Genomic DNA, 23394 nt, shown 5'->3' on the forward strand with positions numbered 1-23394 from the left:
ACAAGGGGAAAAACCAATTAACGTATAAGTGGAAAAGAGAAGTTACATTAAAACAGGGAGAGTAAAAACATGGATGTCGGAAGATAGGACAGAATTAAGTAATTGAACAATAAGTTAACAAAATTACAAACTATAAATTAACATAAAACAATAAATTAATAATACAGAAACATGGATTATATGTTATGTGGCTAAGTCGCTCCACCCACTGCCCGCCCACAACTTATGCAGCTAACTTTTTAGCCATATAAGGGACTTATGTGGCTAAGCAGCAGCCACTAAATATAAGCGCGTATTCAGCGGCTGCTACTTATTTAACCACATAAATCCTACTTATCTGGCTGAATAGTGCTGAACACACTTTGAATACTGGGCCCCCTATGTTTGTCGGCTGCTTTGATATATTCATTCATTTTATGGTTTTAATATTATGAATGATGTCTTTTAGCTCTTGATTTTATTGCTTGATGTTTTGTGAGTTGTGATTATGTTTCTGTTTTTTCATTGTTGCACTGCATAATACAGTCAGGCTTGTTGTGGTTACTAGAACATGTTTGTGAGCGAGAGAGAACAAGTGAGCCAATGAGCATATTAGTGAGCCAGTGAGCATATTAGTGAGCAAAAGGACTATTTAACCCAGTGGGCCTGTGTGTGAATATAAAAGAGAACGATTGAGCCAGAGAGCATGTGTGTGAGCAAGAATAAGTCAGTGAACATGTGTGTGACCATGTATATGAGAGAGCAAATGAGCCAGTGAGCATGTGTGTGAACAAGAGCATGAGCGTGTGACACAGTGAGCATGTCTGTGAGAGAGAGCATGTGAGCCAGTGAGCATGTACGAGAGACAGCGTGTGATCTAGTGAGCATGTGTGAGAGAGAGAATATCAGGGAGTTTCTGTGAGAATGAATATGTGCGTTAGAGAGAGAAGAAAGTTGTGCATATCTCCCACCTCTTACTAATCCGTGACTGGAATCTAAATTAGGGGTGTGCATTCGGTCCCTACGTATTGGCAATCCGCAACGGATGTGGCCATATTTGTTGTATTCGTGGGGAAGCAAAATGTATCACGATTCCCCACGAATACACGAATCTTCGCCGAATTATTCGGCCACCTAAAGAAGCCAATTTAAACAAACCCCCCACCCTCCTGACCCCCTCCCAAGACTTACCAAAACTCCCTGGTGGTCCAGCAGGGAGTCCGGGAGCCATCTCCTGCACTCATACCCTGGGTTGCCGGTTTCAAAATGGCGCCGATAGCCTTTGACCTACCATGTCACAGGGGTTACCGGTGCCATTGGTCAGCCCCTGTCACATGGATGACTGGCGCCATCTTGTGCTCCTACCATGTGACAGGGGCTGAACAATGGCACCGGTAGCCCCTGTGACATAGTAAGAGCAAAGACTATCGGCGCCATTTTGATTACTGGCAGGGGATTACTAGTGGGGAAACGAATAGAAATCGATGTATTAACATATCAGGGCGCCATACGGCCAATTGCAACGTATCTGTCCCCGACGAATCCGAATCCCGAATGCAACATATGGCGTCCCTCTGCACATCCCTAATCTAAATTTCTCAGATACGTAGAGCAGGGGATTTATTTTAGCTTTAATTTTAATTATTGGGGGATGTTTGCTGTGTCTGCTATTTTGAAATATTTTATCAATGTTTGGGAAATTAAAAAAACAATGTTGTATGTTTGTAATCATTGGATGATCTTTTCATCAGTTGTTTTGAAATATTCATTTTTTGTATGAGCTTGGTTTTACAATTATGATTGATGCTTTATATTTCTTGATGTTATTGTTTGATGTTTAGTGAGGAATATTTGTTTTTTCATTCCATACAGTCTGTCTTGTTGCGGTTTCAAGTTCAGTTTTTGTCTGCATGTTTCTATTTATACTTTATTATCTCTTAATTTTGTATTTGGTGAGGGTCTGTCTGTGTTCTGCATGTATGACTAAGATGAGGTATTCTTCTAAGCAGACTTGTGGGGTGGCCCCAACTGATTTGCATAGATGGAATGGGAATCTACAGCTTTGTTTACTCACTGCCGGTCTAGAGTGTGCTCTATTTCTTAGTTATTTAGGAAAAATGTGACATTTGTTTTGAAGATATTTGGGCTTAATTTGGCAGGTTTCAGAGTTAACTTGGCGTATTGATGCATGTGCTGCAGAGAAAGTGAACAAAGGAGTAAGATACCCCTTGGGCCGGTTTTGAAAAAATCCCCGGGCTGATATTTTCCTGCAATCCACCCCTGATCATGTTTTCAGGAATGGATTCCCTTGGTTCTTGGACCCCATCCACAGGGCATCCCTCGCTACCAGGTGCAGCAAGAGTGAAAAGCAACAGATCCCCCGAAAGCTAGGGATGTGCAGAGGGATGCCATACATTGCATTCGTGATTCGGATTCGTCGGGGAGCAGATACGTTGCATTCGGCCGTATGGCGCCCCGATGCGTTAATACGGTGATTTCTATTCGTGTCCCAGCTAAAATTAAAATTAACTACAACCCCCCACCCTCTTGGCCCCCCCCAAGACTTACCAAAACTCCCTGGTGGTCCAGCGGAGAGTCCGGGAGCCATCCCCTGCACTCTCACATCCTCGGTACCGGTTTCATCATGGCGCCGATAGCCTTTGTCACAGGGGCTTCCAGTGCCATTGGTCAGCCCCTGTCACATGGTCATCGGCGCCATCTTGTGCTCCTACCATGTGACAGGGGCTGACCAATGGCACCGGTAGCCTCTGTGACATAGTATGGGCAAAGGCTATCGGCGCCATTTTGAGTACTGGCATCGGACAGCCGGAGTGCAGTAGGTCATTCTGGGACCTCCGTTGGACCCCCAGGGACTTTTGGCCAGCTTGGAGGGGCCTCCTGACCCCCACAAGACTTACCAAAAGTCCAGCGGGGGTCCGGGAGCGACCTCCTGCACGCCGGCCATCCGATGCCAGTACTCAAAATGGTGCCGATCGCCTTTGCCCTCACTATGTCACAGGTACTGATGGTCGGCCCCTGTGACATGGTGAGGGCAAAGGCGATCGGCGCCAATTTGAGTACTGGCATCGGACGGCCGGCATGCAGGAGGTCGCTCCCGGACCCCCGCTGGACTTTTGGCAAGTCTTGTGGGGGTCAGGAGGCCCCCCCAAGCTGGCCAAAAGTCCCTGGGAGTCCAACGGGGGTCCCGGAGCGACCTCCTGCACGCCGGCCATCCGATGCCAGTACTCAAAATGGCGCCGATCGCCTTTGCCCTTGCCCTCACTATGTCACAGGTACCGATGGTCAGCCCCTGTGACATGGTGAGGGCAAAGGCAATCGGCGCCATTTTGAGTACTGGCATCGGATGGTTGGCATGCAGGAGGTCACTCCCGGACCCCCACTGGACTTTTGGCAAGTCTTGTGGGGGTCAGGAGGCCCCCCCAAGCTGGCCAAAAGTCCCTGGGAGTCCAACAGGGGTCCCGGAGCGACCTCCTGCACTCCGGCCATCTGCTGCCAGTACTCAAAATGGCGCCGATAGCCTTTGCCCATACTATGTCACAGAGGCTACCGGTGCCATTGGTCAGCCCCTGTCACATGGTAGGAGCACAAGATGGCACCGATGGCCATGTGACAGGGGCTGACCAATGGCACCGGTAGCCCCTGTGACAAAGGCTATCGGCGCCATGATAAAACCAGCACCGAGGGTGTGAGTGCAGGGGATGGCTCCCGGACCCCCCGCTGGACCACCAGGGAGTTTTGGAAAGTCTTGGGGGAGTTCAGGAGGGTGGGGGGTTTGTTTAAATTTTTATTTAGGTGGCCGTATAATTCGGGGAAGATTTGTGTATTCGTGGGGAATCGCGATACGTTTCGCTTCCCCACAAATACTATCAATAGTGTAATATACGTTGCGGATCGCCAATACGGCGAAAATGAATGCACACCTCTACCGAAAGCCCTCATCTTCCATCGCTCATATCATATTTTTCACAAAGAGACCTGCCTGAAGACTCCTGGCCCTCTGGTCTATCTGCCAGCCCTCCAGCATTTTTCTTAGAGCTGATAGAATATTACATGAGATATGACCACTGTTACTGGGGTGCAGCACAGCTCACTTGCACCCTAATGCTCAGTCCTGATAGAGATGCTGCCTGCCTCTGCCTCAGCCAGGTCCCTCCAGAGTGCCGTCAAAGAGAGGTAAGTATGTATAGCATTCATGCTGGTGTAGATATCACTTGCAAAATGCACACTACTCCTATCTGCATTAGCCAGCTGTGCATGTATGCAACTATAGCACTGGATGTACAGGATAGGGTTAAACCGACTATTAGAGGATAACTGAAATATGTGCAAACATGCCTTAAATACATGTATGTGGGTGTGCACAATTTTACTATAGTGTTTTATAACAAGCGCATTTCACATACACGTATATTATAAAATATGCATATGTTTGCTACACAACATGCGCACATATGTAGTCCTATGCATGAATACATATGATGCATTGAAAGAGAATGCTTGAGAGAATGCTTGAAGCTTTTTTGGAAACTGGAGCATTTCCCTTAGGGCTAATACGGCGACTGTCATAGTCTTGCCTAAACCTGGTTGTGACCTTTTGCTACCTAGTTCATAAGAAATTGCCATGAACATAAGAAATTGCCATGCTGGGTCAGACCAAGGGTCCATCAAGCCCAGCATTCTGTTTCCAACAGAGGCCAAACCAGGCCACAAGAACCTGGCAATTACCCTAACACTAAGAAGATCACATGCTACTGATGCAATTAATAGCAGTGGCTATTCCCTAAGTAGGCCAATCTCTTTACTTAATTTTGATGTCAAATTACTAGCTAAAATGATGGCTGACCAGCTTTCAGTGATCTTCCTTTTCTTGATTTCCCCAAAACATATGGAGTTCTCTAAAGGTAGACATGCGCTCCCCAGTGTGCTAAAGTATTGGCATCCATTGCTAATTCTTTACAAATGAATTTGAACTCTTTACTTATAAGTTTTGATGCTGAAAAAGCTTTTGATAGAGTAAATTGGGTGTATTTATTTGTCATTTTGTGTGTTTAGTGAATGGGGAATTTTCAGAGGATTTTGATTTGCAGTGGGGTACTCAACCAAGGGTGTCCCTATCCCCACTCCTTTTTGTGTTATCTAAGGATCCATTTCTGCACAAAGTATCCATGAATGATCATATCCCTAGAATGTCCGTAGGGGCTGGTACCTTTTAACTTGCTGCTTTCGTGGATAACTTGCTTTTTTATATTTCTGTTTCCTAGTCTTCTTTGCAGCTTTTGTGACAGGAGTTTACTGATAGGCAGGCTTAAAGTTAAACCTGGACAAATCAGAGGCAATGGCTTTTGGGAAATGGCGTGCTAAAGACTGGGTGGTGGACTTCCCATTAAAATGGACAAAACATGAAATGAAATATGGCTCCCTAATGACCTACATTTATTGTATTCTAGTAATGTCTCCAAATTGCAATTGGCCACGAAGGATGCTGAGCGGAAGTGGATACATTTAACTCTTTCTTTAGGGGGTAGGTAGTAGGATACAATTATTTATAATGACCATCTTTCCTAAATGGCTCTATGTGATTCCCCCATTATTCTTTAAAAAAAACAGATATTTGCTTACAAACCAGAGAGCTGAGATCCATCCTATGGAAGGGAGGAAGACTAAGAATACTTTTGACTCAGTTGATTTGTGTTTGGAAGCAGGTGGGGGTATGGGATTACCTGATATTAGTCTTTAAATTATGATGCTAATTTTCGACATCTGGGAGATTGGCTAATGGATAGCTCTTACTGTTGTGACTTGAAATTTGAAACAGCAGTAGTTTTTCCTCTACATTTATGCTATGTCCTTCATGCTGGAGCATCTCAGTTGCCAGATTCTTTGAAAAAGCATGTTTTGGTTTCTTTCCAGCAAGAAAAACCTGACAGTGGCCAATATCTAAATTGGGAGGAGGAATAGCCTAGTGGTGAGAGCAGTGGACTAGGAACCAGGAGACCAGAGTTCAAGTCCTGCTGTCATTCCTTGTGACCTTGGGCAAGTCACTTTATCCTCCATTGCCTCAAGCACAAAAACTTAGATTGTAAGTCTTTTGGGTATAGAGAAATACCTAAAGTACCTGAATGTAAACTGATGTGATATCTCAATTGAGATTGAATGTTGGTATATAAAAATAATAAATTGAAATTAAATTTTCAGATATCTCCCTTTCTACCTATAACTGGCAATGGTAATTTTCTGCCGGGCATAGAAAGGAAAATATTTGACAGCTGGCCACTTGCTTGCAGATGATGGAAAGATGGTTTCTTTTGAGGCCTTATGCAAGAAAGTGGGGAAACAGGGTGTGGATCAGTTTACTTATTTATAGATTAGGCATTATCTGTGTTCTTTGAATCAAAAGGATCTTCTGGCTAATAAGTAGAGAGACATTCAACATTGGTTCAATTTGGAAGATCCGAGTAGACAGACTTTACCTTCTTTTTATAAATCATTACAGGTCTCTTTTAAGACTTTCTCATTAGAGGGCGTATAGCCCAGGCGGACACAAGAATCACATTTACTGTTTACCTTTCGGTCGTTTATTGCCTGCTTCAGTTGCATATGTACAGTTACAGAAAGCATGCAGATGCATGAAACATAATATAAAATTCTATCTAGATCCCATTTTTCTCAGAAATAAGCTTACCTAGCTGGCCTATCAGATTCTGATATATGCTTGAAATGCTAACTAGTTCCTGGTTCAATGAGTAATTCTTTATGGACTTCTATTAATATTCAAGTGTTTTGGAAACAAATAGACTGTTATATTGAAAGTAACCTTGCTATACAAGAGCCTTTTTCTGTACAAATTGCAATTTGGGGTTTTATGTCATGATGCAATTTTCGTATAGCGCTACAAAATATGTGGATATCCAAGATTTTTCTAGTAACTAAGACTCTGATCTTTCATTATTGAAGACAGGAGATGGATCCTTCCTTTATGTTCTGGAAGAACACTGATCATAATCTTTTACTTTAGGAATTCTTAATTGGGAAGACGAGCTCTCCAAAAGTGAAGAAGGAAACATTAGATATTTGGATGCCTTAGATAATTTCTTTACCATCCAGAGCTAGAAGCATGATCTTGAGCAATTACTGATTCTCCTTTGCTATAATATTTGCTGGTTGATTATCTGCAGTTTTAACTATCGAGGGGGAGGAGGGATGTAGTATGTTATTTTTCATTCTTTGTACTTAAGTAAAATCATGGAGAGCTCAGTGCTACAACTACCATGCTCTGTGCATTTATTTGTTTTGTGAAAATTCAATAAATAGATTTAAATATAAACTGGTAAATTTTAAAAGAAATGCGCAAGCACCCATAAATATATGTATTGCAACGTGAACAAAGATACGCTTCATTATATAAAGTACACGCATAGCATTTAAAATACTCATGGTGTGTGTGTGTGCCAACAGCCTTTGCATGCGTATCTTATGGGTGAGAAAGAGAAAGCCTCACTATAGGGTCAGTCTGATACGCTATATATAGGTACCACCGTAGAGGGGCACTTTGAATTAGGGTGGGGTTTTGGGAAGTGTATTGGGGTGAGGGTGGGTGGTGTTACAGACACATTCAGAGATATTCATTGTAAAATTGACATCCAGACAGGGGTTCAAGCTGTTATATTGTCTCTTAGTCTGTGGAATATATATCATAGCTCTAATACAGCATTTTAAAGCATTAGAGAGTTTCATTAAGAAAAGCAAAGCCAGAAGTGAGCCTGCAATAAGTACTGCAGTTTAAAAATAATACTTTGCCAGACACATCATTTTTCCAAGCCTCATGCTTGCTTGCAGTTTGTCCATCTGCTTATTTCCTGACTTATCTACAATACCTCCATAGTTAATGCACTGCTTCAATGCATTGTTAGAGCCTATATATAACAGAATTAATATATTTAAATCATGTTTCCAACCCGAAAGCATGAGATTTCAATAGCAGTTCCTCCATCATCCTTCATCTCACCCACCACTCAGTCACATATATAATTTGCAGGAAGAAATACCAAGCATAACTTCCTTTAGAGACACTGCCATTATCATTCATGAATGTGATGCAGACAGCAGATTCTGGTTGAGAGATCTAGAAGCCAATGTACTAAGTTAAGTTAATGCATGGAAAAACGCTGAATAATATGCACATTTTTGTTTGCAAAATTCTGCAAGTGCTATTTGCTGTTTTTTCACATATAATTTTACTTTTGAGAAACAGTGCAAAATCTATGCAAAATAGATAATGAGATGCTTAATTATGCAAATCAGCTCATATTCAGGCTGATATAGTAAAATTCGCGGGAGAGCCGCCACTCCAAGGCGAGCGCCCGCTCTCCCAACGCGTGCTCAGGCCACTCTCCTGAGCGCGTGATCGAGTATTTAAATGAGGGCCCACGGAAATAAGGAGGCACTAGGGACACTAGTGCGTCCCTAGCGCCTCCTTTTTGACAGAAGTGGCGGCTGACAGCAGGTTTGACAGCTGACGCTTATTTTTACTGGCGACGGTTCTCGAACCCGCTGACAGCCACGGGTTCGGAAAACGGACGCCTGCAAAATTGAGCGTCCATCTTCCAACCTTCGAGCCGCGGGCTGATTTTATTTTTTTGGGGGTGGGGGGGCCTCCGACTTAATATCGCTATGATATTAAGTCGGAGGGTGTACAGAAAAACAGTTTTTCTGCTTTTCTGTACAGTTTCCCAGTGCCTGCCGAAATTAACTCCTGCCTTTGGCAGGAGTTAATTTCTGAGAGTAAAATGTGCGGCTTGGTTGCACATTTTACTTTCTGGATCACGCGGGACTAACTAATAGGCTCATCAACATGCATTTGCATGTTGCGGGTGCTATTAGTTTCGGGGGGGGGGGGGGGTTGGCCGCGCATTTTCCATGCGCTATTACCCCTTACTCTATAAGGGGTGAAAATAGCACGTCGAAAACGTGCAACCAAATGGGGACTGCATCGGCCTGTATATATGTTGACTTAGACAATGTGGCTTAGCATAAAATTTAGCTAAGTCAGCTCAAACCATAGATTGTGTGCCCAAAATGCCAGTGCATCTATGCCCTTGTCCTTGACGGGCTCTGTTTGATAGGAGGGGAGTGTAGTTAAATGATTGAGCGATAAAGTCTGCAATTTTCGGCTGACTTTAGCACAAAAAAAACCCTGATGCATATCTCATTTAAATACTATTAAAATGAGCCAGTATTAGATGAAATAAATTGCACAGTGTTAACCGATTTTCATGACCCATTTGCAGGTTAATAATACATTGGCCCTGGAATATGTCCTTTCCATCTACTTCTTCCACACTTTTCTTCCTCCTCCTGCTCCTCCTCCCTCAAAAGTTCCCTACTCCTTATTTTCTTCCCTCTTTCCCTTCTATTCCTTTTCCCCTGTAAGTGATTTCTGGATCCTTATCTGATTAAGAACTAATATGGAAGTTTCTTCTGTGGTTCATTAGTTATTTTTATGACAAAAGAAAAGTTTCACAATATGCAGATTATATTGCTGTAGGATGAACATTTGCACCGTGACATTGCCCCATAAATGTATTCAAGTAATTGTGATTGAAGCTATGCTCCAGGCCTGTTGTTATCCATGCTAACACATGCTCTTTCTGTTCCAGCACTGGAACATTTAACATTGTAAATGCAGTCAAGACACAGTCATTTTTAATTTTTAATATTTTGTTTTTGTTCTGCTTTCCTTTTTTATTTTTATACATATATTTTCTTTTGCTTTTGCTGTGCTTGCTTTTTTTTTTTTTTTTTTCATTTTGTTTTCTGCAGGAATTGGACAAGGTGTCCCGGTGGTGGCTCTCATTGTGGAAGGAGGGCCTAATGTAATATCTATTGTCTTGGAGTACCTGCGGGACAGTCCGCCAGTTCCTGTTGTGGTCTGTGATGGTAGTGGACGCGCCTCTGACATCCTTGCGTTTGGTCATAAATATTCAGAAGATGGAGGGTAGGTACTATCCTAGAAGAGAGAGCAAGTTTCTGTGCACACAGGTCATTCTCTTATTCAATATAAAATATTGAGCGCAATTGAGCAATGTTTATTTCAATGTAGGTCATGCCTTTTCCTTTATAGCTCAAGACAAGTTGTAGGAGGGACTTCCTTCCTTGTTCCCAGAGGGCTCACAATCTAAAGGCCTCATTTACAAAGCATTTTTCCCTTAGATACAGAACAGAAGAAAAGCCTTAGTGACTCAGGCCCTAAGGTTATACCTCAGGCAATGGAAGGCAAAGTTACTTACCCAAGGTCACAAGGAGCAACAGCACGATTTGAGTTCTGGCTTCCCTACTCTCCTTATAAGATGGGCCCTTCTGTAGTATTACAAAGAAGTAATACTACATGATAGTCATTGAAGGTTGTCCCATGCAGCACAAATCAGATATCATCACTTTGCTGATTAGGACTTTCCCAGGTCAATACAGGTTGGGATCCTTCCCTTCCTTCTTTTACAATCTAATAAAATATGCCACAAAGCAGTGTAGTGCCGCCCGATGGCTCTCCCTAACCATCAGTGTTTCATGCCATGCAGAGCTCACCCACCTCTCACCAGGCACCTCCTTCTTTTACAGTCATGCTTTTTTTATATCACTCACAGGTCAGGGAAAGAAAGGGTGCTTACCTGACTTATTCTCAAGGATTGCAAACATGCATGTCCTGAACGGCAAGCGGGCAAACTGTGCATTAGGGTCAGCTGTGACAGGGAGTTGTGAATGTTCAGCGGCTAAAGAAGCTTAATCTGGCAATGTGCTTGGTTCTAGGGAACTCCCACTTAGAGTCAAGTGACTTTTTTTCTGTTATATCTGTGCAGGATAGGTGAAATCTAGGCTGGAGGAACTCACCTCATGCCAGCATTTCCCTTTTCCTTTCCATTCTAATTATGATGGACAGAGAAGGAAAGAACATTCTTTCTTTTTTCAGTAGCTGCTGTGTGTTTGTGGAATAGCCTGTGCTTGAATATATCTTCTGATCTGTCCTACTAATTTAGTATCCCTTTTCCTGTTAGTTAATGTCTAACCTAAACTTTCTTCTTTTCCGTGGAAAGAAGAATCTGTTTTTGGGGGGTTGCATCCCTTCAGAGGCTAAGAAGATTAGCAAGTGAGCTATTGTTGGACTCAGCAAGCAGTCTCTGTATGAGAATTTCAGTTGTGGATTGTTCGTACTCGCTTAGTGGCAAACAAGTAAAAGATATCTCTCTTTACAGCCTAAACTAGGAGCTTTGTGATTTAATTGGCATGTTTTGCTACTTTCTTGCCATGAGGACTAAAACTCTATTTTTTATTTAATTTGCAAATTATTTTGATTGGCTTTGAGATACGAGGATGAAGATTGAGCTCTGGTTCCCATCTTATAGCCAAGAGAACAAGTTAGGATGCTGTTTTCTGGAGTTCCAAGAGAAACCCATAAACTTGTGGAAAACCAAACACTGCTCTTTATGTATACTGTACAGACACGTGTTTTTGTGGAGGACTAAACTGTTTGTTGCTTTTCCCTCCTCCTTCCCCAGCTGAATTTGTACCTCATCTGTTAATGCTTCCCATTTGCACCAAAAATGATGCTAGATTATGTACCCTAAGAATTTGTTTGGACAAAGGCAGGGTAATTTTATAACTGTGTGTGCATATAAAGTCTGTGCATAATTATACACACAGATCCTCACTTACTTGATCCATCAGAGTCTGCATTGTCTTCCTCCTATCCTTCACTCTTAGACCCAATGCTATGGCTCAGCCTGAGACCTGGTCCCAGTGCCTAAGCCTAAGCCTGAAGCTGGAGCCCATCTGTTGAGAACGGGGGTGTTTAGTGTGCCCTTGGGCCTCAGCCTGGGCCCAGACCTTCAGGGCCGAGCCGAGGGTTGACGGTGGCTCCGCATGGCGGATGGGCTGACCCTCTGCCAGGCCTGCAAGCTCCCAGAGCCAACAACATATGATGTTGATAGGGGAACGGTCCTCTGACTGTTCCGAGCCCTTTCGGACCTGCCGCTTGATCGGCATTGGAGAGGTTGAGGGCAGATGGAGGCCTTGACACGTAGATAGGACTATGGTCGATGCGATGGCATCGCTGACAAAACACTTAGTTGATGCGACGGCATCCTTGACGAAGACACTAGGTTGATGCGACGGCATCCTTGACGGAGACACTTGGCTGATGCGACGGCATCACGGGCATGACGAGGAACTTGACATCCATACAGGGCAAGACACAAGGAAGGAGGACATTGGTACTGTCTCTCAGGGCGCCCTACTCAGGCCACCCGCGGGACTGAGTCGCGGACCACCCTGTCCCACTGTGTGCCCTACACAGCCCTAGCAGGATGGTCACGGACCACGAGGAGAACGGGACAGCACAGGGAAGACCCAGGCAAGGAGAAACTCCAATGACGAAGCCGGTGTCATCCGAAGCTTCCTCCAAGGCTGGCAGGAATGGAGGCTCAGGAGCACAGGGACACTTCCCACCTGCAAGCCACCTCATTCTCGGGCATACACCATCCGAGAGCACCGGCTTACAGGAACAGAAGGCTCAGGAGCACCAGACGAAGATGCAGGGAAGAACATCCTGGCAGGCAGACACATCAGGATAAGGAAGATCATGGCGGAACATCAGGACATGGTCAGGGACCTCAGGCAAGATTTCAAGACACGAAGACGTAGTATAAAAGCAGACAAGACGAGGAGCTCCACGAAGAACAGAAGACCTTACAAGGCTATGGCAGGCAGGGGCCTACAGAGGGAAGTCATGATGATGCAAGGCAAAGACAGAATGAAGTTGAAGTCCTTTTATAGGGCTGCAGACCGGCGATTCCCTGGGAGGAGTTTGGCAGGCCCACACCTAGCTGGCCCTATAACTACGGAGAAGAGCTGCGGGCCGGCCCCTAGGGAAGGGCGTGGCTCAAACCAGGAAGTCCATGCAAACACAAGCAGCCTCAGGCAGGCCCCAAGGACATCGAGGCCTCCCAGGCCCTGGAGCAAATCCTGGACATTTCGCAGGCGAGACCCTGGCTTGGAGTGGCCTCCAGGAAGAGGTAAGGAGCCTCCCATAGCACCACTACAGGAGGTTTCATAACACTTCTACGCCAAATGTAGGAGCCTAGCCAAAGGCCTGGTCCCTATGCTGAGACCTAGGCCTAGACCTAGGCCCAATGCCAAGGTCTAACCTGAGGCCCAGCCTTGGCACAAAGGCCTAGGCCCGATGCTGGAGCCCAGTGCAATACCTGGTCCCAGCACCAAGAAATAGGCTAGTCTTCAATCCTAGGCCTTGGTGCCAGGGCTGGGGCCTAGCACTGGGCCTGGGCCTGGGTCTAGTCCGCCTAACAACTTCTTTTGGCTATGATATGGAAACCAGCTTCTACAGACATTACTGTAGCTCATCCTTAAAGCAGATGCATCATTTTTTGAAGAATAGAAGAAGAGAAATGAAGTTGTTGGCCTGATCTAGGCTTTAGCACTTGGATTGGGCCTTGGGCCTCGCTCCAGCATCGAGCCTAGGCCTAGACCACTGCGATGGGACTGGGTCTTGGGGTAGGCCCCGGCATTGGACATAGGACCAGGCCAGGCCCTGGCATTGGGCCTAGGCCTCAGCACTGAGACCAGGTCTGAGACCAAGCCGTAGAGTCAACCCTAAGCCTCAGATTTTTCTTTTTTCCTTCAAAATAAAACAAAGGTAAAACCTACAATATCTTATTGGTTTTCTTTTCTTCCATTTTGAAAACAACATGAAATAGGAAATTGCTAGGATTCATGAGTTAGTGGGCCCTTGGCCCGAGGTGAGAGGTGGCACCGCCCACGGGGAGGAGCCCCACTGGGCCTCACCATCTGGAGGCAAGGTCTTTAGCAGTAGATGACACAGCCCAGGGAGTACAGAGAGAGCAGGAGACTGGGGTGAGGACACAGTTGCCAGAATAGACTCCCCTAGTGGTGAAGTGCAGAGGAGGCCCCGAGGAGTGGGGAATGCAAGGCAGGGTACGGAGGAGTGCTGAGAGAGCGACCCCAGGGAGCGGATCCATGGAGAGAGTCAGCATGGGAGGAATGACGTGGTCTTACCCGAGGAGCGGGGAAGCCTAGGGGTCTCTGGCAATGCACATGGACACTACCCTGAGGAACGGGGGGGAGTGCGGGTACTGTCTCTGAGATAAGAGCAGGACGCTACTCCGAGGCGTGGGGAGCGAGGCGTAGTCACTGGAATACTCAAGGCGCTACCCCGAGGAGTGGGGAAGCGCGGCACAGTCGCTGAGGTACACAACACGCTGCCCCAAGGAATGAGGAGCACATCACAACCACAGATGTAAGGCAATGGCCCGCGGAGCGGGGTACACCAATGCTGAGTCTCCACGAAGCAGAGTAGTGAGGCAATGGCCCGCAGGGTGGGGTATACCTATGTTGAATCTCCACGAAGCAGAGTAGAAAGGCAATGGCCTGTAGAGCGGGGTACACTTATGTTGAGTCTCCACGAAGCAGAGTAGTTCCAGAAGCAACACCGAGAAGCGGGTACCCGAGAGTGTCTCACGCCTGGAGAAGCAGGATACAGCAACCAATGTCCGAGGAGAGATGAGCAGGATTCAGCAAGGAAGGAACTCGTTGCCAAGTTGATTAGAGCCAGACCCTGATGGTGCTTAAGAGTCCAGGGCTAGTGATGTCATCAGGAGGAGACGCCCCTGAGGTTCCTGCCCTGGCGTCCTTAAAGGAGGTAATACATATATTTGTAAGAGGGAGCAAATTTTTATTGTCGCAAGAAATCTTTAATAACAAAACAAGTAAATACTTAAACTCTTAAAGTTCTCTTCATCTGGTGTTCTTCACTAAATGCTTTATTCATCGATATATGAAGGCAGTGCTACATTAATCACACGGTATGAACCCCGTGTGATTAATGCAGGGGTTCATACTGTGTGATTAATGCAGGGGTTCATACCGTGTGATTAATGCAGCACTGCCTTCAAATATCGATGAATAAAGCATTTAGTGAAGAACACCAGATGAAGAGAACTTTAAGAGTTTAAGTATTTGCATAAACTGAAGTTACATGTAGTTGGCGCAGTGATTCATACATATAATGCTGTAATTATGATTAACAGGTTGAACATTTAGAGAAGGTATAAGAATCTTTAGAGTTGTAAGTGGTTTCAGATAACCACAGGAAGTACATATACATGTTTTCAGTTGTATTTGAAAATATCCTTTTGAAATCTTGGTAATGATATATGAGGTATTCTGGTTTGTTCTGTAACTATGCCACAATTGTATTTTAATGGGTGAATGTGTGAATGTATGAGTGTATTTTATGACACACTTGTTGTCATTTTGCAAGTGCTGTACATGCCTACTTTACCAAATTTGTCCAAACACTTCACCTGCTAATTGACTCATGTAGTTGAAATCGGACTTGTCTTTTGTCTGCGGTTTTTGAGTGGGAGGTCTGGGTGAGCTGGTAGGGATTCAAGGTGGAGCACTTGAGGGTCTAGGTGACCTGGTAAAGGTCTGATTGAATTGGTGATTCCAAGTACGCACACAAGTTAAATATTTTCAGAAGCAGAATATTCACATACAGGTGAATTTTCAAAGGCCTTACACATGTAAATGTAACATACTTTATTAGCAATTTTCAAAAGCCAATCACCCGCATAAGTACACTTAATGTGGGTAAATCTATAGACTATTCAATGGCGTGTATTGTAGCAATTTTCCAAAGCCCACTTACACAGGTAACGTGCACGCACCCATATAAAACCTAGTTTTAAGTGTGTAAATGCCTTTGAAAATCAGATCCTTTCTTTATAAAATACCTGCCTCTGCATTTAATTCAGGGTTCTTAAGTGCAAATTGTTATAATTTTTACACCTGTAAAATATTCACACATATTTTATAAAATGTGCAGAGAAAGTATGTGTCTTCCTATGCACATATAGAATGGTACACACATTCTTTTGAGGTAAAAATATGCTATATTTTATAAACTGTGCTGCTCTCATCAAACAGTTTATAAAATATGCTAACATATATCTCTGCATGTTACATGTTTACATGTGCAAATGGTGTATTACAGACAGTTATGAAAATTGAGCCTCCCTTTGCCTAAGTTCCAACTCTGCCCAGTTTGCATAAAAGTAGGCACGTAACTGGGTTATGTATTACTTTTATTGCAATCCGAGACCTGAACTATTTTAGAACAGCCATTTGCCAAATGTTATACGCTTAAATTGCTTTGAAAATTTAGCCCTTTAAATCCTTTATGGGGTTCAAATCCTTCGACGAAGAGTGAAAATGTCTTTCTGGTTAAAGTGGTATGGCTCTCACCTGCACCCCTCATCCTGGTGATGTGACATTTCACTTCCCTCCAACAAGCCGCCTCACCCTCTGAGTTGCCATGCTATCCTTAGAAACTTGGCTTCTCAGTCAGAGCTGACAGCATAACGGAGGCCATGATGTACATACACACGCTTCCCTAGATGAAAGTGAATGCTTTGGCCATTGCTGGTCAGAGGTCATGGCAAACCAATCAGCAGAAGCGATTTGTCTATAGACCATCCCATTACCCGGATTTTCTTATATCAATCGCTTTGTTTAACAGTGATCATTTCAGCAGCTTCCCCACTGTTAAATAGAGGACAGAGTGGTTTAAGTACTGGTAAATGGGGAACATCAGTTTGGGCGCTCATAAGTTAAATAACAGCATGAATCAGTTTCAGCAGCAGTAAATGGAGCGAATCAGTCTAAGCACTGGAAAATGGAGCTCATCTGTTTGAGCACTGGCAAATGGAGCTTGTCCATCAGAACATGTGCTAATTTGAGCATTTACTATAGCCTAGAGTGTCACATTTGAGGGTCAGAAAACAATCAATACAGTACACAAACAACCCTCTTCTCAAAGTGAAAAAGCATCCATAGGTGCTAAAAGCCCAGTCATAATAAGCACTACCGGTGATGTTTGCCTTCTTTGCCATTTACTTAATCATTGGCTTTTTTATAGCATTTTTATGAAACTTTAGTTTTTAGTGCAAATAATGGGTCATGGCGCCAAAATTCTAGAACGCCGAAGCAAACATATTATTGCGCAACATTAAGAAGCGTGGAAAAATGATTTTTATTACCCCCCCCCCCCACCCACCCCCGAAGCAGGCTTCGAAACACAGCCAGTGTTGGGGCTTCTTATGGACTTTAAGATGGATTTCTAACATTGAGGAAGAAACCCAAAGATAAGTTTTATTTGCACTAAAAATCTTTCATAAAAATGCTATAAAAAAAGCCAATGATTAAGAATAAGGCACAGAAGGCAAACATCACTGGTAGTGCCTATTATGACTGTTTTCTAACACATACAGATGCTTTTCCACTTTGAGGATTGTTTGTGTACTGTACTAATCTGAGCAGTTGACACGAGAATGCAGCTGCCTAGTGCCTACAAAAACTTTGATGTAGGTTATTACTTTTGTGAACTAGCCCACTTATTTAATGTCTCTTCAGTGCTATAAATAATTTATAGCGCGTTCTCCTTGTAAAAGAAGCTTTAGGTTTTTTTTTCCGTGTCTGGGTATCCTATAACTTCTCCGTCAGATCTGCTTAGCCTGCTAAGTAACATCTATCCCATTCCCCCCCCAGTCCCAGTTTTTGTGGAGTAAAAATAAGCTGTGTTCAGCTCAGGCATTGTTTTTCCTCTCATGACATAAGACAATGGAATTATTAGTTGTAACAATGATCACATTAAATTAGTTAGTAATCTGATGCCCTTAGCTAGGGTGCCTTACAAAACATCATAGTGTACAGTATTAATAGACAGCAGTAAGTAAAGAGCAAGATGACGAGAAGAGTATTATGTCCAGATTAATCTGAGATTGAAAAAAGTGAGTGTTCTGGCTATCTGGGGGATATCGATTCCAGAGACACAGGGAGTGAGGATAGAAAAAGTACAAAAGCAGCAGGGGATTGCCGAGAATGGGATACAATAAGGAGAAGCTGATGAAAGGAACAGAGATCAGGAGAAGAATACTAGGAAATAGTGGCAGATAGGAACAAAACCACGGATGCATTTGAAGGTAAGAGAACTTTGAAGAAGCAGCACAGTTCCATTTCTCGATTAACCAAAACTCCATCAAAAGAGCAAAACATTATTACAAAACTAATAGATAACAATAATGCCAGCAAACAATAAATCAAAACATTTTAGTTTAGAATACAGTAAATCTCTTACCCAGTAAATAAAAGCTTTACATAAATAGAATAAAAATAAAACATGAACTAAAACTACAGCACAACTGTCATGTTTCCAGGACAAGAGCCAATTGTAAAAATAAAACAATAGAGAGTATAAGCCTAACATCCAAAAGCTTTGGTAAAATGCAGGCTTTCACTTTTTTTCTAAATTTTTAGGTAGTTCTTTTCTTCTGAGGTCTAATAGAAGAGAGTTCCATAGTGAAGGTTCTAGATCAAGGGTGGCCTCAAGAGCCACAAACAGGTCTGGTTTTCAGGATGTCACAAACAGGTCTGGTTTTCAGGATGTCCACAATGAATATGCATGATTTGAATGCACTGGCTCAACTGTAGGCAAAGCTGCAGTATCTCATGCATATTCATTGTGGATATCCTGAAAACCTGGCCTGTCCATGGCTCTCAGGGACTGGAGTAGGCCACCCTTGTGATAGAGGTTTATACAATTATGTGTGGTATTGTATAGCATGCTACAGGTTAAAAAAAAAAACCCAACTATTTAGACTATCAAATAGTACCAGGACCGAGGGACACCCATTGAAACTAATAGGTAGCACATGATTTAAAACAATTTTAAGAAAGTGTTTTTTTCAGTCAATGCAAGTAAGCTATGGAATTTGTTGCCAGAAAATGTGATTAAGGCTAGTAGTGTAACTGAGTTTAAAAAAGGTTTGGACAGGTTTCTGGATGCTAGATCCATACATAACTGTTAAGCAGAAAGACATTGGTTTCTTCACCACTTCATTCTTGGAGAGAGCAACATAAATCCGTCTTTTTTTTTATAGAGTTTTGCTGGGCATTTTCGGAGACAAGATACTGAGCTCAGTGGATCACTGGTCTGACCCAGCATGAGATTTTTTTTTATTATGTTCTGATGTTCCTAAATCCTAGATAAAGAAAATTGTGATCCTTGAGTGGAAAAATGTAGGCATAAGTTGCTAATGAGAAAGTGGCATCTTTCAAAAAAATGATGTAAGAACTTAGGGTGCAATACAGTAGGATGAAAGGGCGAACAATCATGTAATAAATCTTCCCCACAAACAATGTTTTTTACCATCTATGTGCCCATCATACTAGGCACTCCCGCTATAAGATAGCTTCATTTGCCTTGTATATAATCATCAGCCAATACAGATTTTTCTTTTTTTTTTTTTCACTTTTTATATGCAAATAAAATGTATCTGATTTCCGAGCGAAATGAATAAACGCTTGTTTACTCATGGAAATCCCCTTGAAAATTCCCTCCATTATTCTTACATGATATTATGGAGGCAAACTAACTAGCACTTACCTAATTTTCCAGTAACCACTGGGAAGAACTGATTGCACTGTACCTATGTTGTGAACATACAGTTTGTGCGATTATGGTGTGGTTATGAAAATGTATTTCTTAGAAAACACTGTAGGTGTATATATAAATTAAAAATGTATATTATATGCCATAGCTACAATGTTTTCAAAGATATGACGCCCAAAGGCTGAATGCCTTCAGCACTCAAGTCATAAGTATTTATTTCACTTATTGTACACCTTGAAATATGTTGGGTTTTTGTTTTTTTTTTAAATAGCAATAAGACAGCATGAAACCCAAGACTGTTGCTATATTTTAGTGATTCTGTTTAAATAAGCCAACGGTCCTCAAACTACGGCCTGTAGGCCATATCAGGCCCACAGAGCTACTTTTTATGATCGGCCAAACTTTTCCTGCCTGCAGCCAGCCCATTTGTCCCGCAGAGGAAGGTTCAATTTTTCTTTTTTTTTTTTACTCATGCATGGTGGCAGTAAAAGCTTCAGTGCTAGTGAAGACCCCTGCAAGCAAAAGAAGTCCCGTTGAGCATGATGCAGGCCACAATGCTGGAAGGGTCCTCAACCCACCAGCAAGTCAGATGGTGCAGCAGTGCTGGAGGGGACCCCGACTTCCACCAGCAAAAGAGAAAGTTCGGTGGTGCAGAAATGCTGGTGGGGGTCCCCACCCCTCCATCAGCAAAAGAAAAGGTCAGGGGGCACAGTGAGGGCTGCAATGCTGGCACGGACCCCAATCCGCACCAGAAAAAAAAGAAGGTCCTGGCACAGTGAGGACTGCAATGCTGGTAGGGTTCCAACCTTCTTCCAGCAAAAGAGAAGGTCCAGCGGCAAAGGCTGCAATGCTGGTGGGGACCCTTCCATCTGCTTGCAGAAGAGGAAGCCCCGGATGTGAGGGGAAGGAGAAGAGGCAGAAGAAGAGGCGAGTGGAAGGGAAGGGAGCGTGAGAGGAGGAGACAGTAGTGTGAGTGAGGTGAGGAGGAAGAGAAGGAGGCTGTATTTCTGAGGATGAAAGGGCAAAGAAGAGGGGGAGGAAGATGAAAGGAAGGGAATGTGAGGTAAGTGAAACTGAAAAGAAGGGAATGTGTGGCGGGAGTGCAAGGGAGATAGAGAGGTAGCATGAGGAAGGTGAGAGGAAGGGAGTGTGTGTGTGTGTGGAGAGGGGAGGGAAAGGGATGGGAGAGAAAGTGAGGGTGGATTGGAATAGAGGAGGAGAGGAAAGGAAGGGAATGTGAGTGAAGTGAGGGTCCGAGGAAGAAAGTGGGACTGTGAGTGAGGAGGGGAAGGAAAAGGCAGTGAGGATAAAGGCAAGGGGAAGTGAGGGTGAGATGAAGGGAATGAGAGTGCTAGTGAGAAGGGTGCAGGACAGGAGGGGAAAGGGAGTGAGGGGAAAAGAAGGGGTGGAGAAAAGAGGTAAGAAAGGGGAGGGAAGTAGAGAGAACACGAGTGTATGGGGATATGTGAACGTGAAAGAGTGTGGCATAAGCACAGCACCTTGCCATTCACCTTTCCTCTCTCCCCCAGCGGGCAGATGCTGAGGAAGTTGGGAGGCAGGTAATAGGGCTGCAAGGTAGATGGCAGACTGAGTTGCCAACTTCCTAGGAATATTTCTAGATGCCCTATGTGTCATACCTCTGTGGGAAACCTGTCACTTGTCTCCCCCATTCCACAGCATTTCAGATCACTGAAAGGGGTTCATCAAAACTCTTAGGAGGGCTACAAACACCTGGGCCCTTTCTGTGATTTGAAATGTCACATGTGGCACTTTGCTTAAAAAAGGAATCCCTGATCTAAGCTTTGAGGAACAGGAAAGGAAGAGACAGGTAACCAACCATGATAGTGAAAGCTGCACTTACACTATTTATGGATTGCACCAGCAAACAAAAAAGGAGCCAAAAGCTGAACCTCACATTTGCTTCAACCAGTAAGATATGTTCCCTGATAACCACCATAACTAGCCAGTCCATAACTTAGTCAACCTAGTCATAGAAATGTTTCCTTCCCCTCATCAGATGGTTATTTTAAGATGTCCACATTGAATATGGAAGCAATTTATTTCCATGCAAGTTCTAAAAGTCAAGCTCATTTGCATATCTTGATAATCTTAACCTCCAGGCCTGTTGGCAGGGTCTTTAGGATCAGGTATGGGGCCAATGTCTCTTCCTGTGCTTCATTTCATTCTCATCCATTCAGAATTCATTCCTGATAATGAAGGAAGCAACAGGAAGCATTAAATATCAGGGCGCGCTAGGTGTCTCAGAATGGAATGAAAACGGGCATTAAGGGCACAATAAAATTAAAAGGCAAATTAGGAGACAGAGGGGCGGATGTAATAAGAATCTCTCGCATGGGTATATAATAACATATTCAGCATGAGAAAAACGTACACATAAACACGTTTAAAAAAAACCCGTGGCAGGTTCTGCGCAAAGTGCATGCTAATGGCATGCAAAAGCAGTGATTATCTAATCATGGGTAATACAGGAAGCCGCACTAGCAGGGAGATCAGGTTAGTGTGGGGGTTTTTAATGCAGGATTTTAGTGCCTGGGTCAGAGCATGAGTTAAGTGAAAGCACCGGTGTAGAGATTGGTTTTTTTGATGCTTTTGTGGGTGAGCCAAGCAACGGACAGAGTGGGTAGAGAGAAGGCAGCTTCTCGATGAGGCTAAACTGCCAATCTGCATTTCTCGCTCTTGCCAGCTGTTTAAGTCTGATTATAAAGGGGTTATATATTGCTCTACCCACCTTAACAACAACTTCCAGACCACTAATTTATTAATTTTTTAAAAAAAAAAAGGCTTTTGCCCCGAGAATCAGTCGCAGGTGTTCATTCGCCGATTAGGATGCATGGATGTTTGTGCATTTTACTACTTAGGACCATTAGTGCGTGGTACTGTATGCATTATGGTGCATGTATTTGGTGTATGTAGATTTTATGCGCATATCTAATTAGCATACGCAGCTGTTATTACATCCTGTGCTGCCGCTGGTTTTTGCCGCGCATGCCAAAATAATCCATGCAGAAAAACCAGTGAGGATTTCAGCATGGGTCTTATCACATCGGCCCCCCAGAGGCAGCCATGAAAGGAATCCCCAGTGTGAAAATGGTAATGGTTGTTAGGGAAGGTAATCCAAACCAAAATGGCCATTTTTCTTTCGATTTGTTATACCCATTTTGGAGTGCCCAGTCCCTCCAAAAACCTCCAAAATGTTCAGGTTTTTTTGTTTTCAGAAACTAGCATTCAGTGTGTGCTATTCTATGAAAAACAAAATCAAACGAAAAAAATACACGAAATGAAATTCGGGCAAAAAACAGGCTGAATATAAATTAATACGAACTGAGCTGAAAAAATGTGGCTGCACATCCCTAATAGATGCAGGTATGAAACAATTTGAATTTCTCACACTCTCCCCTAGAGAGAAGCAGCAGAAGTCGAAAATCTGTTTGACTTTTTTCCAGGTCGTAATAAAATGTTGTCTCTTCAGGTTTTCTCTTTCTACTGAGATGTGAAATGCTTTTTCTAGAAACACCGTGTTAGTAAGTAAGTTTGAGGGATATATTGTAGAATATCATTTAAATAATTATTGTTACCTCCGTTCCCTTTCTCATTGAGTAATGTTTTTTTCTTTTAATAACATCCCTTCTGGAACCGCAGGATGACACCATTTTAATGAGCAATCAAATATCATGGCCTGACTAGTCACACTTCAAAGGCTAAGCATACTGACTCCCTAAGTGTCAGCGGCTTTATTTTTCAAGAGTTTCACCAGAGACACAAGATGAGAAACCCTTTTGAAACTGAGATTTTAGAGCAATAATTATGACAAGGATGACAACATTGCATGCAAAACA

General features: G+C 43.4%; 1 protein-coding gene across 1 annotated transcript in view; it reads left to right on the top strand.

The window, feature by feature from the left end:
• TRPM3 (transient receptor potential cation channel subfamily M member 3) overlaps positions 1–23394 on the top strand; it is a 466889-nt gene that overhangs the window by 170916 nt on the left and 272579 nt on the right. Inside the window, exon 7 of the mRNA XM_029615931.1 lies at positions 9820–9994. Coding sequence (XP_029471791.1) covers positions 9820–9994 — 175 coding nt within the window. The remainder of the gene's footprint in view (positions 1–9819; positions 9995–23394) is intronic.

This window comes from Rhinatrema bivittatum, chromosome 1 (genome assembly GCF_901001135.1).
Source record: "Rhinatrema bivittatum chromosome 1, aRhiBiv1.1, whole genome shotgun sequence".
Lineage (NCBI taxonomy): Eukaryota > Metazoa > Chordata > Amphibia > Gymnophiona > Rhinatrematidae > Rhinatrema > Rhinatrema bivittatum.